This window comes from Saccopteryx bilineata, chromosome 5, assembly GCF_036850765.1.
Source record: "Saccopteryx bilineata isolate mSacBil1 chromosome 5, mSacBil1_pri_phased_curated, whole genome shotgun sequence".
NCBI lineage: Eukaryota > Metazoa > Chordata > Mammalia > Chiroptera > Emballonuridae > Saccopteryx > Saccopteryx bilineata.
Window position 1 is genome coordinate 256,829,276 of NC_089494.1, and position 16,343 is coordinate 256,845,618.

At 39.9% G+C, this 16,343-nt stretch overlaps 1 protein-coding gene across 1 annotated transcript in view; it reads left to right on the forward strand.

The window, feature by feature from the left end:
• FBXL5 (F-box and leucine rich repeat protein 5) overlaps positions 1-16,343 on the forward strand; it is a 39,555-nt gene that overhangs the window by 5,161 nt on the left and 18,051 nt on the right. The window contains exons 2-6 of the mRNA XM_066279477.1: positions 4,971-5,186; positions 8,338-8,433; positions 11,007-11,193; positions 13,700-13,882; positions 15,871-15,996. Of these exons, the coding sequence (XP_066135574.1) occupies positions 4,971-5,186; positions 8,338-8,433; positions 11,007-11,193; positions 13,700-13,882; positions 15,871-15,996 (808 nt within the window). The remainder of the gene's footprint in view (positions 1-4,970; positions 5,187-8,337; positions 8,434-11,006; positions 11,194-13,699; positions 13,883-15,870; positions 15,997-16,343) is intronic.

The following is a 16,343-nucleotide window of genomic DNA, read 5'->3' on the forward strand; positions in this document are numbered from 1 at the left end:
ATTAAGTGCAAATCTGCCTTGATTAAATGAAAGCATTGTCTGGCTGAGTAGACAAAAAGTACAAACTTATTTGGGGCAACAGTAGTGTTTGGGTTTTGTTATGCTATTTTCATATCTATTTTTGAACTTATCTAGTATTTAAGTGACACAACTTTTCAAATCAGTTTGATGCCAGGCTGTGTATGATTTTAGGTTGTAGAGTATCTGAGACAGAAAGCTATAAATTTTTTAAGTAGTGGAGATATCGTGTTACCGGTTGTTACTATTTGTTGATTATGTGTGTTCTGTTCTACATAGGTTTTTTGTTTAATTTGCCAGGCATTGGAGTATACAAGTTTATAGGTCACCTAGGAACTTTTATATCTTACTGTAGAATGTTGTTTTTCAAAATGTGTCCTATGATCCATTTGTGGGTCATTAAATCAATTTTGTGGGTCAGAAACAGCATTGAAAACAAAATGGAAAAGTTAATATTAGAATGCATCACAGGTTAGAGATGGAAATAATGTTTGCTGAAATCTGTTTGAAATGTTTGTGCTGTGTGTGTGTCTGGATTGTGCTGCGTTTCATACAGTGGTCATAGTTACTCGTGTTTGGAAAACACTTCTTCAGAGCAGCATTTCTCAACTACAACATCATGAACATTTCGGGCCAGGTGGTTTTTTGTTGTGGGGGCTGTCATGTGCATTTGTAGGATGTTGAACTGGATCCCTGACTTGACTTTTTTACCCACTAGATGTCAGTAGCACTTCTGCAATACTGACGTCCAGACTGTCTCCAGACCTGGCCCGTTCGTTCCTGGAGGCGCCAAGTCGACTCCTTTGGGAGAGCTGTTTTTGAGCGGCGTTCTGTTCTCTCTGACAGTCGGATTGGAAGGCAGGGCTTTGTGACTGGGACTAGCCTTGTGTCTTGTGGATAGGACCTAGGTTTTAGAGGCATGGAGATTTGATTTTTTTTTTTTTTTTTTTTTTTTTATTTCTGAAGCTGGAAACAGGGAGAGACAGTCAGACAGACTCCCGCATGCGCCCGACCGGGATCCACCCGGCACGCCCACCATGGGGCGACGCTCTGCCCACCAGGGGGCGATGCTCTGCCCATCCTGGGCGTCGCCATGTTGCGACCAGAGCCACTCTAGCGCCTGGGGCGGAGGCCACAGAGCCATCCCCAGCGCCCGGGCCATCTTTGCTCCAATGGAGCCTTGGCTGCGGGAGGGGAAGAGAGAGACAGAGAGGAAGGCGCGGCGGAGGGGTGGAGAAGCAAATGGGCGCTTCTCCTGTGTGCCCTGGCCGGGAATCGAACCCGGGTCCTCCGCACGCTAGGCCGACGCTCTACCGCTGAGCCAACTGGCCAGGGCGAGATTTGATTTTTGTTATTGTCTATTACTTGTCTGGTTTTGGCTGAGTTATTTTCTCTGAGCCTCAGGTTTTTCATGTGTAAAATGGGAATTAATACCTACTTTCTAGGATTGTGGTAAGAATAATACCTAAAAGTACTTAGTATAATACTTAGCATATCATAGACCACAGTGTGTTCCTGCTGTTATTAATGTATATAGGGTTATTTTTACAAGTTAAATTGTGTATGCTCTGTTTTAGTTCTTTTTTTAACTGCTAAATTTACAGGCTTTAATACCAGGTTAAAAAGAGTAACTCTTTTCAAGTGGAGAAAAACTAACTTGGGTAATATAAGTACTTTTTTAAATGATAGTTTTACCTGAGCTAAATATAGAAATAACAGAAAAGCCCAAGTAAGGCTTATATATGTTACATTCTGTGTTCTTTAAGTATGTTATTAAATTGCACAAAAACCCGATATGGTAGTTAATACCATGAGCCTTATTTTACAGATGAAGAAACTGAGGTGCAGAGCAGCTTAATGGCTTTTGCTGAGAGAGACGGATTCATGCCTTAGCGATATGGCTCCACAGTCAGCACTGTTCACTCTGTGCTAGGTCGACCCTACAAAGAACACAGGGAACGTAGAGCCCTTCTATGCATCTGATTGGGATTCCAGTCCTTAACATGAACCTGAGTTTCACCTTAACTGAAAGATTTCCTAATAGTCCCTTGACAGTGTATGCAAAATTTCCTGTGTCTTTCCCTTAACTCGCATTTTTTACTTTTTTGCCTTGTTTTGTTTTGTTTTTTAAAAATTTATAGCCGACATTAATGCTGTCTTTTGATTTATCTCTTATTTCTCTGATTTTTAATTTTTTTAAAAAATATAGTGACACATGATAATTTCAGTATTTGCTGAAATTAGACACTAGTGAATTTTGTTGTGATCTTATGTAGCATTCTTAGGATCAAAATCTATATTGGTTTAACCAAATCATCCTATGTTGTTTTTTGGCTCAGTAGCTAGTTTGAAAGAATTAAAAGAATAATATTTTAGGATGTGAAAATTATTTGAAAATCAAATTTTAGTGTCCATTGTAAATAAAGATCTTTAGAAATAATCCACTCATTTGTATAACTACTTTTGTGCATCAACAGCCGAATTGCCTTGCACAACTGAAAATATTTACTTCCTGCCCCTCTAACAAAATAAGCTGCCAACCCTGTTCTAGGTCACTTATTTGTTGTGGTTACCATTCATTGTCTTACTTCCCTTCACCGCCGTTAGAGAAGGGAAGCTCTCTAAAGCAGAGAGGTCTCTTCTGTAAACTGATATATCGCAGGTATTAGAAACAGTGCTTGGCTCATACTAGCTGCCCGTTAAATATCTGAATAGAGTAAAAAAAATGCATGAATTTATAAAACTGAATGATTAATTTTCAAAATGAGGATAGTTAACATTTACTAAGCACTAATATATTTTAATCTCACAGGTACCGTGTGAAGTACAGGTGTTGTTATTCCCATTTAACACCATGAAGAAACTGAGACATAGAGGGAGAAATGAACTGAGCCACAGTTATACAGCCAACTAAGTGGTAGAGCTGGGATCTGAAGTCCGATCTTAGAGGACTGTTTTTTCCCCTTTTCTGATATTTTTAGAAATCTGTTTTACTTCCCTTTCTCTATTTTATTCATTTATTTATTTATTATCTTAGAAACTCTGACCATAGATCCGGTTTTCTTTTTTGTTGTTTAGCGAGAGAGAGACAGGAAGGGAGAGACATGAGAAGCATCAATTCTTCGTTGCAGCACCTTAGTTGTTCATTGATTGCCTCTCATATGTGACTTGACCGGGGGCTCCAGCCGAGCCAGTGACCCCTTGCTCAAGCCAGTGACCTTGGGCTCAAGCCCGCGACCATTGGGTCATGTCTATGATCCCATGCTCAAGCTGGCGACCTTGCGCTCAAGCTGGAGCTCAAGCCTGTGACCTTGGGGTTTTGAACCAGGGTTCTGGCGCTGTGTCCCAGGTTGACGCTCTGTCCACTGTGCCACTACCTAGTCAGGCTAAATGACTTAATATGTAATCTATACTGCTTTTTACAGAAGCTAAATTAATTGTTCTGTGTATAGTAGAATAGTTTTGCTCTAGTCATCTTTTCTGATGCTTTATCAAGAGCCTACCATTCCTGCCGAGAGCAGGCAATGAAGACAGCTTATACCGGGCTCTGCTTTAGGAAGACTAGATCAGACTGCAGAGCAAGTCTAGGAAGTATGGTGCTAGTTCCTCCTCGTCCATTTATACTCTGTTCTTTCTAACTAATCAGATTTTCCACTTTAAAATGCACTTTGAAACTGGAATTGATATAATTGAAGGTAGATTTAATATGACAATAGAGGTAATGGAGGGTTTGAATATTTGAACTTTAACTTGGATTGGGTTGATGATCTGTATGCTTTTAACAAGAGAATTTAATGTCATTTAAATATAGAAAGTTAAAATTATGTCAGAATAGTCATTTTCTCTTGTTGAATAGTAGAATTAAAAAATGACAGTGTATATATTTCTTTACATGTTCATTGATTTGTTCTTTCCTTCAAGTGCATTTACCTTCTTATGCCCGAGGTTTCCACAGGGTACTTTTGTACTGCCTCCACTCCAGGAAAGTACGTGATTTCTAACAGAAGCTGCTGAGTGAATATTAGTTCCCCTCAAGTTATCTAATAATGTTCTAATAGCTCAATATTTTATAATTATTTTCTGAACAGAGCAAACTCATCTTGATATTAAAGTTTAAACAAGCTATAATGAAATATTTTTGAATTGTTTACATTGTTAAAGTAGTATACTAGCATGCAGAACATTTTAAACAAAGAAAAAACACTCATCACATTCTAACAACTGTATTTTTACATTGTTATAACAATATTATTGACTATATTCGCTGTGCTATATTTTACACAGCTATTTTATTTTATTTTTTTTTATTTTTTATTTTTTCATTTTTCTGAAGCTGGAAACAGGGAGAGACAGTCAGACAGACTCCCGCATGTGCCCGACCGGGATCCACCCGGCACGCCCACCATGGGGCGACGCTCTGCCCACCAGGGGGGATGCTCTGCCCATCCTGGGCGTCGCCATGTTGTGACCAGAGCCACTCTAGTGCCTGGGGCAGAGGCCACAGAGCCATCCCCAGCGCCCGGGCCATCTTTGCTCCAATGGAGCCTCGGCTGCGGGAGGGGAAGAGAGAGACAGAGAGGAAAGCACGGCGGAGGGTTGCAGAAGCAAATGGGCGCTTCTCCTGTGTGCCCTGGCCGGGAATCGAACCCGGGTCCTCCGCACGCTAGGCCGACGCTCTACCGCTGAGCCAACCGGCCAGGGCTTACACAGCTATTTTAATGTTTACATATAACTCTGTGGAGTATCCATATTTAGCCAGAGTATAGACTGATAGAATTTTAGGCTTGGAGGAAATCTGGTATAATCTCTTTTATTTAAAGAAACCTTAAATTTAACCAAGTATAAGAGAGATATTTTGCTATATATAAGATAAATAGGAATGATTTAAATATTTCTTATTGATGCATATTTACATGTATTTATTATGCCTTTCTTTTTAAATTTTTATTCAGCTTTCTAAGACCAACTTTTCCAACAACAACGACTTCCGTGCTCTCCTGCAGTCTCTGTATGCTACTTTTAAGGAGTTCAAAATGCACGAGCAGATCGAAAACGAATACATAATTGGCTTGCTTCAACAACGCAGCCAGACCATTTATAATGTACATTCTGACAATAAACTTTCTGAGATGCTTAGCCTCTTTGAAAAGGGACTGAAGAATGTTAAGGTGAGTTGTAAAAATGGATATTTTTCTCTCACAACTTGTGTCATCGTCTGGTATGTCATTGGCAAAATTTGTTAGCCTTCTACAGTAAGCGATGTTAAAGAAGACTTGTTAATGATGGTAGGGCGGACTTTATTCAAGGGGTTACTGCTGTGGGGTTCAGCTCAGTATAACAGGGACACGTGGGGATGGCAGCTAAGGAGCAGGGAGGGGGCAGGAAAAATGACTAAGAGGAAACTTCAGGGCTAGAGAGATTCTTGGTAGGATTTTTCCTGAAGGCAGACCAGCCTGATAAAATCTCAAGGGTGAATAGATATTGAGGGGTCATAAGATGCCAAGGTTGGGGGGATATTTTTTGTAGATGAGACAGACTCAGGATGATTTTTTGCTAAGATTGAATTTAGTGAGCCAGGGTTAAGGTTGGACCCAGTTAGGAGGAGGGCTCAGTGCATCCTCAGTCAGGTTTGATAGAAGTCTCTCTGTTAGGTCTTTGTTACAGTGTATAAAATCCTATAATGAGTGCTACTCCCTAAATCTGAAAGTTTTTGAAGTTGACATTTTAATTACTGTAAATTTTTTACTTATAATATTTGCTGAACTCTTAAAGCAAAGATATAATAAATTTGGTTACTGGTGAGTGAATTGTTACATAGAATAAATGAACACTTTAATTTTTAAATTATATTTATTATAAAATTGATTGTTAGCTAAAATGTTTACTGTATTTTCTTTTCCCATATTTTAGGGCACAGGATTTTTTAAACGGTAATTTTTAAAGTTAAAGATAATTTGAGTGTAGTTTAGGATAGTGATAGAGATTTTTCTAGAATTGTATTTACAAATTACAGAATATTTGAAATTTGGTCTTTGTTTATTCCCTTGCTGGTGTGGTGAAGCATAGACTTAAATTTCAACTCTGTCAAAGCGCCATGCATCTGTCAGTTACAGAACCCTGTTCTGTCTAGTGAGACTGTTCTGCAGTGTGGAGACTCAAGCAGGAAGACTGTTACTAAACAATGTATTGTCATAGTTTCTGGAAGAAGACACAGTAGCTGCTTGGCGGGAAGGCAGGAGCTGCGGTGGTAGGGCACTGGGTAGTGATGATGAGAGGTTTACGTTTATTGAATATTCCTTGTTTATACTCACCAAATTTTATACAGCGTGGGGCAAAAGTAGGTTCACAGTTGTGAGTTCATGAAAGAGTTTATTCTTGTATTATTATTTTTAAATTGTTGTATTATTTTCCATATGAACAACTGTAAGCCTACCTTTTCCCCCACCCTGTATTATGTTCATGGATTACCTATTCTATAAAATGATTAGCTTTGAACTAACCTAGTGACTAGTGGGGGACAGAAGGGAGGAGCCTGCCTTGAGAATTTTTTAGAACATATAAACTTGACAGGATGTAATGCTTACATAGAAAGGGAGGAGCAGAGGAGAAAGAAAAAGGAAATGCGAATGAGAGTGGAGCCGGATTTCTAGGGAATAAAGAAGACACTTGGGGAATTAAACGATTCATTATGGACAGGTTGGGTGTGAACTGCTTCTGCAGTCCAAATGGGCATTTATTAATAGGGAGCGGAGATGGGTTTCAGGAAGAGTAATTTGGTTTGGAGAAGCAAATTTGATCATTATTGGCATGTAAGAGAACATGGAAGCTACTTGAGTATGCTTATGGAGAATGTATAAAATTTTAAGAGAATAGGACATTGGGTAGAATATTGGGAAGTAGTTGACTAAATTTGTTGAAAGAAGAAGAGATTAGAGAGGATTCCACGGGGATGAAATATTCCCTTTTTTTTTTTTTTTTTTTTTAATTTTTTTTTTTTGTATTTTTCTGAAGCTAGAAACAGGGAGAGACAGTCAGACAGACTCCCGCATGTGCCCGACCGGGATCCACCCGGCACGCCCACCAGGGGGCGATGCTCTGCCCACCAGGGGGTGATGCTCTGCCCCTCTGGGGCGTAGCTCTGTTGCCACCACAGCCACTCTAGCACCTGGGGCAGAGGCCAAGTAGCCATCCCCAGCACCCAGGCCATCTTTGCTCCAATGGAGCCTCGCTGTGGGAGGGGAAGAGAGAGACAGAGAGGAAGGAGAGGGGGAGGGGTGGAGAAGCAGATGGGCGCTTCTCCTGTGTGCCCTGGCCAGGAATCGAACCCGGGACTTCTGCACGCCAGGCCGATGCTCTACCACTGAGCCAACCAGCCAGGGCCTCCATATTTTAAAGTTCATTATTTTAATTTTCCACGTTTGAAGTTTGGAGGACTGGTATAAAAGTAATGGGTAAGTTGCAGGGAGATGTGATCTGGTTCATATGAGGAAGAACTGGTAGCAGTTGTCTGGGTTTAGAGTGATTTACTTCAAGATGTAGTGAACTTGTCTTAAGTTGATATCTTGTCTTTAGAAATGTCTGTGGTCTTCTGTAGGATAATGTAACAGATATTCTGAATTGCTTGGTAGAAAGCGCTCTAGATTACCGTAAAGCAGCAATTTTCAACCTTTTCCATCCCCTGGCACGCAGAAACTACTTACTAAAATTCTGCGGCACAGCAAACAATATATTTTTGCCAATCTGACAAAATAAATAGGTATAGTTTTGATTTATTCACACCAGATGGCTATTGTCTTTTTTTTTTTTTTTTTTATTGGACAGTCTAAGGGACAGGAGACCAGTGCCCTGACTTAAATAGTCACCTTTCATGTTGTAAAAATCCCTGCAGCTCACCAGTGTCCAGTTGCTGCACACAGGTTGGAGACCGCCGCCTCGGGGGATGTTGTAATGATGAGGCCTGTGGGCTCTGGACTGCTGAGGATACACTAAAACACTAGGGACACGGTGTCAATATATCATAGAGACATTCGGAGTCAGTGGAGTTTTGGAGCAAATACTTGATATTATTAGACTTTTTGTGACATTTTTAAAAAAGTATGTGATCCCATTACTAAAGGAATTCAAGGTTCAGATGTCCTTAGGGCATGTTTTAATCTTAGAAAAGTACAGAGACCAGTTTGCTATTTGTCTGCCTTTCTTTTTCTTTTTCTTTTTTTTTTTAAGGTTTTATATTGCATTTTAAATTGACCTTTTAGGATCAGGTACAGTGTCAATAATGAAGCAGAACTTTTATAGAACTACTAATACTTTTCTTTTTAGAATGAATATGAGCAGTTGAATTATGAGAAACAGCTGAAAGAGAGGTTGGAGGCTTTTACAAGAGATTTTCTCCCTCACATGAAAGAGGAAGAGGAGGTAAGCATACTTTTTCCTCCACGTGATTTTGATTTATACAGTTTGACGTATAAATAAACTCTCGGGAGCTCGCCCGCGCCCCCCCCCACACCCCCCTTCCCCCTCTCCCCCACACCCCCCTCCCCAGGCGCTGACCTTCGCCCTTCCCTCCCCTAGCTCCAGGGGCCCTTCTGCCTCTGTGACTTGTTTCCTGAGTCCACGCAGCCGGCTGGGCTGCCTCACTTCTGCTTTCTAACTAAGCTTTCTCTTATCATTTGAAAAAATGTTATTTTTGCCTTTGATTCTTTAAAATAAGTCATAGAAGGTAAGCCTCCAGTTCCTTTTAGGAAATTAAGAAAAACCATTTTTTTTCTCAGGTTGTTGCTTTTCATTGGATGAATGATAAAATTCATTTGTTGAATATTTTCTTCTTATGCAGTTGGCACTATATTAATAACTTTCTGTGCCACCCTAATGCATTTTCAGAACCTTTAGAGGATTCTTTAAACTTTTCTGTATTTTCATGCTAAGTGTAAATAATTTTTAGTGTTCTTCTTTTAATAGTGGGTTTTAGTAATTAAATAATGATGTTAAACTTATCAATCTTGTTTTTTAAGAGAGAGAGGAAGGAGTGGGAGAGAGAGAGAGAAAGAAAGAAACATCGATTTGCTGCCCCATGTATTTATGCATTCACTGACTTTCCTGCATGTGCCTCGACCAGGCATCAAACCCGCGCCACGGGCAGCTTGGGATGGCACGCTGCCCACCTGAGCTGCCCAGCCAGGGCAGCTCTGCTCGTCTGAATGCCCGGTACACATGTATTAGGCTGTCACTGAGTGGATGAGCAAAATATCTGCTCATTCTGTTTTTATTTATTTATTTATTTTTCCTTTTTATTGAATGGATTGGGGTGACACACTAACAAAATTATACAGGTTTCGGGTGCACAATTCTGCAACGTATCATTTGCACACTGTATCTCTTTCTGGTTTTTCTCTAAGATGAGGTGAATATCAAGGTAAGGAATAGAGAAAATATTTTATAATGAACTGATTCTTGTTCAGCTATAAAGCACTTACTATAGTGATTCTCAACTATTGCTTCACCTTATAATCAGTTTGTATTTTAAAAATCAACACTTGTAATCATTTTTCAGATGAGTTAAATAGATGGGAGATATTGGTATGTGTATACTTTATTGCAGGGGTCCCCAAACTTTTTACACAGGGGGCCAGTTCACTGTTCCTCAGACTGTTGGAGGGCCGGACTATAAAAAAAGAACAACTATGAATAAATCCCTATGCACACTGCACATATCTTATTTTAAAGTAAAAAAACAAAACGGGAACAAATACAATATTTAAAATAAAGAACAAGTAAATTTAAATCAACAAACCGACCAGTATTTCAATGGGAACCTATGGGTCTGCTTTTGGCTAATGAGATGGTCAATATCCGGTTCCATATTTGTCACTGCTAGCCGTAACAAGTGATATGATGCACTTCTGGAGCCGTGACGCATGCTTCCCGTGTCACTGGAAGTAGTACTGTGTGTGAGTGGCGCCGCCACATATACGGTACTCCAGCATCCGCATCCTGTGCTCCTTTCACTGACCCACCAATGAAAGAGGTGCCCCTTCTGGAAGTACGGCGGGGGCCGGATAAATGGCCTCAGAGGGCCGCATGCGGCCCGCGGGCTGTAGTTTGGGGACCCCTGCTTTATTGTGTTTTATTAAAAATATTTTTATTGAATTTATTGGGGTGACATTGATTAATAAAGTTATGCAGGTTTCAGGTGTACAGTCCCACAACACCTCATCTGTATATTGCACGGTGTGCCCACCACCCCAAGTCAAGTCTCCTTCCATCACCATCCATCCCCCTCCACCCTCTTCTACCTCCCTCACCCCCTTTCCCTCCTGCAGTCCCCACACTGTTGTCTGTTTTCTTTTCTTTACCTAATCCCTTCACCTTTTGTATGGGTATATTTTAAAGGCTCCGTGAGTTATTGTTATAAGCAACTAGCATTGAAACCACTGAGTTACTAGAGCAGTGTTTCTTAACCTGTGCTGCACATCCAAATGATCTGAGGAACCATTAAAAAAAATACGCTCCACCTCTAAAGATTCTGATTCTCGAAATTGGCAGTTGGAACTAAGCATCTGTTTTGAAGAAGCAATCCGGTTAGTATTGAAGAGCTGGAAGTCTCAGTAGAGCTCTGACTTCTGTGGTTCTGATAGGCTGGGTGCCATTCTCATGGGAGCTAGAAAGGCCCTGCTTGGGCCAAGGTCAGTTACTGTTGGTGCAGAAGGCAGTTAACTGATTGAACTGTCGAAAGGAGAGCTCTGGTTCTGATGCTTTCAAATCGGTTAGGGATTGACTTGTTAAGCAGAGAGTTCATAGAGAGAAAGATCTTTTTGGTGATACTCTTCTCTGTAATTTTTGGGTAAACTAATTCGGTGGTAACTAAAATTTTTCTCTTCGAAATAGGTGGTCATAGTACTACCTTTGAGCCATTAATAATTTAAATTATTGGTGTATCATAAAGCAAAACCAATGAAGTATCTTCCTTATTACTGTTTTGTTTAATTTAGGTTTTTCAACCCATGTTGATGGAATATTTTACCTATGAAGAGCTTAAGGATATCAAAAAGAAAGTGATTGCACAGCATTGCTCTCAGAAGGATACGGCAGAACTCCTTCGAGGCCTCAGCCTGTGGAATCAGGCTGAAGAGCGACAGAAGGTTTTTAAGTACTCAGTGGATGAAAAGTCAGATAAAGGTGAGACTCGTTTAGGTAACAGATGATTTATTACCAAAGCCATTTGTTTTCTGTTGATAAGAACTTGAGATTTTGTCTGAGGAATAATTTAAGCCATTTTCAAGTATAATTTTTTTTTTTTTTTGTATTTTTCTGAAGCTGGTAACGGGGAGGCAGTCAGACAGACTCCCGCATGCGCCCGACCGGGATCCACCTGGCACGCCCACCAAGGGGCGATGCTCTGCCCATCTGGGGTGTTGCTCTGTCGTGACCAGAGCCACTCTAGCGCCTGGGGCAGAGGCCGAGGAGCCATCCCCGGCGCCCGGGCCATCTTTGCTCCATTGGAGCCTTGGCTGCGGGAGGAGAAGAGAGAGACAGAGAGGAAGGAGAGGGGGAGGGGTGGAGAAGCAGATGGGCGCCTGTCCTGTGTGCCCTGGCCGGGAATCGAACCCGGGACTCCTGCACACCAGGCCGACGCTCTACCACTGAGCCAACCGGCCAGGGCCTCAAGTATAAATTTAATTGAACACAGTAGTTTCTATGTTAGAATTGAGTGTCTGATAATTTAATATCTCATATGCTTGGGCCACGTGTAATGTAGTCTTTCTTAGAGGGATTTATATATACATCAAAGGATAAAAATTGTCCCATCAAATTTACTGAAAACTACCATATAGAGTACTTTGCTGTCTCATCCAATTTTATGAGTTTCATTGACCATGGTGGCTGCTTTATCTTTTCCGTGTTGTTTCCATCAGTTTTCAGAATCATTTCTTTTTTTTTTTTTTTTTTTTTTTTTCATTTTTTCTGAAGCTGGAAATGGGGAGAGACAGTCAGACAGACTCCTGCATGCGCCCGACCGGGATCCACCCGGCACGCCCACCAGGGGCGACGCTCTGCCCACCAGGGGGCGATAATCTGCCCATCCTGGGCGTCGCCATGTTGCGACCAGAGCCACTCTAGCGCCTGGGGCAGAGGCCACAGAGCCATCCCCAGCGCCCGGGCCATCCTTGCTCCAATGGAGCCTTGGCTGCGGGAGGGGAAGAGAGAGACAGAGAGGAAAGCGCGGCGGAGGGGTGGAGAAGCAAATGGGCGCTTCTCCTGTGTGCCCTGGCCGGGTCAGAATCATTTCTGCTTTTTCTCCGTCTTTTCTCATGTGTCCCTCTCTTAGCTTACGTCGGGTAACACAGGACAGTGAGTGTGAGAGGCAGAGTTTTTCTGTGTGCACTTACTTTGAGAAAACAAGTGTGAAAGGCGAGCAAAACATGCCCACTTTTTCCTGAGACTACGTTTTTATCCTTGTTTCTTCAATAGCTTTGCCTTCTCAGACATCATTTAGAAAATTGGCATCCTTAGGTTTGTAGAAATTCCTTTGATTCTTCTAGACAGACAAAAGCAATGCCACTTCTAATAAAATAGTTTAAAGTTTGTTGAAATTGGTCCTTTTCTGTTATTTTTATTTAATAAAGTAGGTGAGGTGCATGTTGAAACAAGAAAGGTTTTGTAGTTTGAGCTATAATTAAACCCATAAAGCTTGTATGCTTTGCTCTGAAATTCAGCTTGTGCCTTAGACACCAAGCCAAGACCTGTTGTGTCTGGTTTAATTGAAGTAGAACATGGGATTTAAAAGCATCACATGTAGTTTTCCCACCCCTTCAAAGAAGAATATAGCTGCATTATTTCTAAAACATTTGCCATTTGAAAGGATTAGGTTCAGGTGATTTGATCATAGCATTTCTGTAGCTTTGTCAAGACAAATCAGATAGACAGAGTCCTCAATTCTTCATAGTGCTTCAACGATAAATCTTTTATATTCTTTATTGTATGCCTTATTTGCATTTTTCCAGAAAATTGCTACTGAAACAACACATTATAGGAAATTAGACAACCAATGCCTAATAGTTGCTGACAAAGGATTCCTGATAAATGTAGGCCAACATTAGAAATATTTAGAGTATATTGTTTCAACTGGTTTATAAATAATGTACGGATAAGTAGGTTAGGGCACCTGCAGCTTAAAGAATTCAGATTCCACAGACCTCTCATGAAACGTGAAAAGAGGGAACACTAGGAAGACACTGACAGGAGTCGTAATGCAGGACTGGAAAGTGTGAGATTTGTGTATGTCATTAAAAATGCCTGGAGATCTCATAATCTGGCAGACTCTACCCTTGTTGATTTAAAGCTGTACAACCTGTTGGGTTCCTTTTTCAAATGATGCTGCTTAGGCTACAAAGTAAGTATTGTTTTTTCTGTGACGCCTTTGTAAGAGGAAATAGATTCTGTGTTCGCTATTGTAACTCCCACTGATGAAGTATGATTTGGGCCATGATAGTTTAACCCTGCGGATTCTTAACAAGTTGAACTTCCCCATGTTACCTCTAATCCATGTTACTTCCTTCTCATATCTTGCAAGCAGGAAGGAGTGGACTTTAGGCACTTGATTTTATTTGTAGAAATGTGACTGTAACCTCTACTGCATTTGTTCTTACAGCCTGTAGTGCTAAAGTTTTCTTTTTTATTTCAGAAGCGGAAGTGTCAGGACGATCCACAGGTATAACTCATCTTCCTCCTGAGGTAATGCTGTCAATTTTCAGTTATCTTAATCCTCAAGAGTTATGTCGATGCAGTCAAGTGAGCACCAAATGGTCTCAGCTGGCAAAGACTGGATCGCTTTGGAAACATCTTTACCCTGTTCATTGGGCCAGAGGTAGGTAAATGGGACTGAGTTTGTTTCAAAAATATTTGCCCCCCCCTTTTTTTTTAAAGATGAATACTCATAGACATTAATAAGAAAGGCCAAGGAGGGAAACTGAGAGGTGACTAAAAGGTAGATTTCAGAGTTACATTGTTTTCTTTTTATGCATTTTGGAGAAGCTAGCAAAGCTGAATGAAAAGTATTCACCCGTGAATTACATGACGTGTGCAGTTTCCTTTAATTTAATCAGGAAAAAATAGTTGGGGAGAGAATGCAAAATAATTGGCAAGATGTAGCTGATTGCTGAAGATAGGTGATGAGTACATGGGTGTTCCTTATGCTACTTTGTCAAAGCGATTTTTCTTCCTCCTTTTGACTGTGTTTGGAATTTTCCACGACAGAAGTTAGAAATAAAATTAATAGGATGTCAGAACAGCTTTAAATCATTAGATTATTTGAATATTTAAAAAGTACAGAACACATTAATTATATGAAATATAGAGATGAGGTGCTGGTAGGCTCCCTTTTGGCAGTGGCTCAATATAACAATCTGGTTTTTGTTTCTAGCATATTTTTTTGTGATTAGTATTGCCTCATTCAGTCAAAATTAATTTTATGTGACAAGTTACTTTTTTACATGTGAACAATTAAAGAAAAATTTCATGAGCATACAGTACAGTCACAGGATATATGTAGCTAATATTGTGTATATATTTTTTGTCATTAAATTAAAATAATTTCTTCTAGGTGAGTATTAACCTCAAAATTTACATTAAGTTATTTTTAGGTTTCTATAATTTGTTACTTTGACATGGAAATCAATATTTCTCACATAATTAAATTATGAATCTGATTATTTTTTACATTAATAAAATATGCTGTCATTAGATATTTAACATTTTTTTAGTGCAGCTGTTTGGAGTAGCAGGTAGACTTATATGAGCCAGATGATTAGAATTACTATTTTTGTGGTGGAGTAATTTTTTTATTAGTTGTAGGATACGAGAAGTCGAACAAAAATACGAATATTTCAAATATGTTTTTACTTAGCTATATTTGTAATGATGACTAATTAGCAATTAATACCTAATGTAGGTACTATTTCATTAAAGCTCAAATGTGCTGATTCTGTGCTAGACTTCTGTGAAGTGGATCGTAATATGTTTCTTTATTTTGTTTTAGTATGCTTAAAAAGTTTCAATAAAAATGGTTTTTACTTATTTACAGTATTTGTTTCCAATGGCTGTCACTCAGAATTGATTTTACCCCCCTCCAGGGGAAGTTTTGAAATGTCTGGAGACATCTTTGTTTGTTCCGACTGGGGGACTATGTGCACCTGTCTTCAGCGGGCAGAGCCCGGGGCTGCTGCTGAGCACCCTGCGTAGCACAGGACCAGCCCTAAGCCGAGCGTTCCCCAGCCCGGACAGCAGTGTCGAGGTTGAGAAAGCCAACCTTAAGTGTAATGTTGGGAGTTTAGTAAATTAATTTTGCATTTCTCTCACTTCACAATCATATCATTTGATTAAGTGGGGTATTCTCCAGAATCTTTAAATTTATGAAACCATAATCTTTCCTTTGTTTCCTTAGTTAACTAATTTTTGCCTTAATCTTTCCCTTTGACTTCGTTTCTGCCTACCTCTGAATTGCGGACTAGTTTACTGCCGGCAGAAAGTCCTGCTTTCTGTTGTTGATTAGGGACCTTGCTGGAGCCAGCGTGCAGCCACTGTAGGGGAAAGTTAGGTTGTTGTCAGTGATTGCCAAAATCACCGGTAAGAGTATGGCTAATTATTTTCATTGTTCTTTTTAGTATGTCTGAAATTGAATTTTTTGCTTATTTAAGTGTAATTTTTTAATCATACTAAATGTTTCTAACAATATCTGGCCTGGCCCATTGCCAGGGATCAAATATTTTCTCTGTGCAGAGATTTTATTACAGATAGTTGATTTTGGAGATGGTAGCCCGGCTGACCGTACTTTGTCCCTGTTTGTCTGTTGAGTAGGTGACTGGTACAGCGGCCCTGCCACTGAGCTTGATACGGAACCTGATGAGGAGTGGGTGAGAAATAGAAGGGACGAAAGCCGTGCTTTTCAGGAATGGGACGAAGATGCCGATGTCGATGAATCTGGTAAGCTGTGTTTGGAAATGAAATTATTACATGGCGCTTTAATAATTTATGTCAAACAAGGTAATACTTCGGTGTTGAGATTTATGTATTTCGTGTTTTCTAAAGAAATTTGTAAAAGAATTTTCTAAAGAACTTTTTGGAGCGTATTTTTAAAATGTGAAGAAATAAGCAGCAAATTTACAATGTTTTCTGTTTGAAGTAATCTCTAGGTTGTTTTCTATATGTTTTTATATTTAAATACTTTAAAAATCAGGAAATGATGGCTGTTTTTCTTGAAATAATACACATTCACTGTAGTGCTTTGTAGTTAACAGTACGTTTTTTAAATGTGCTCATTTGATCATTGA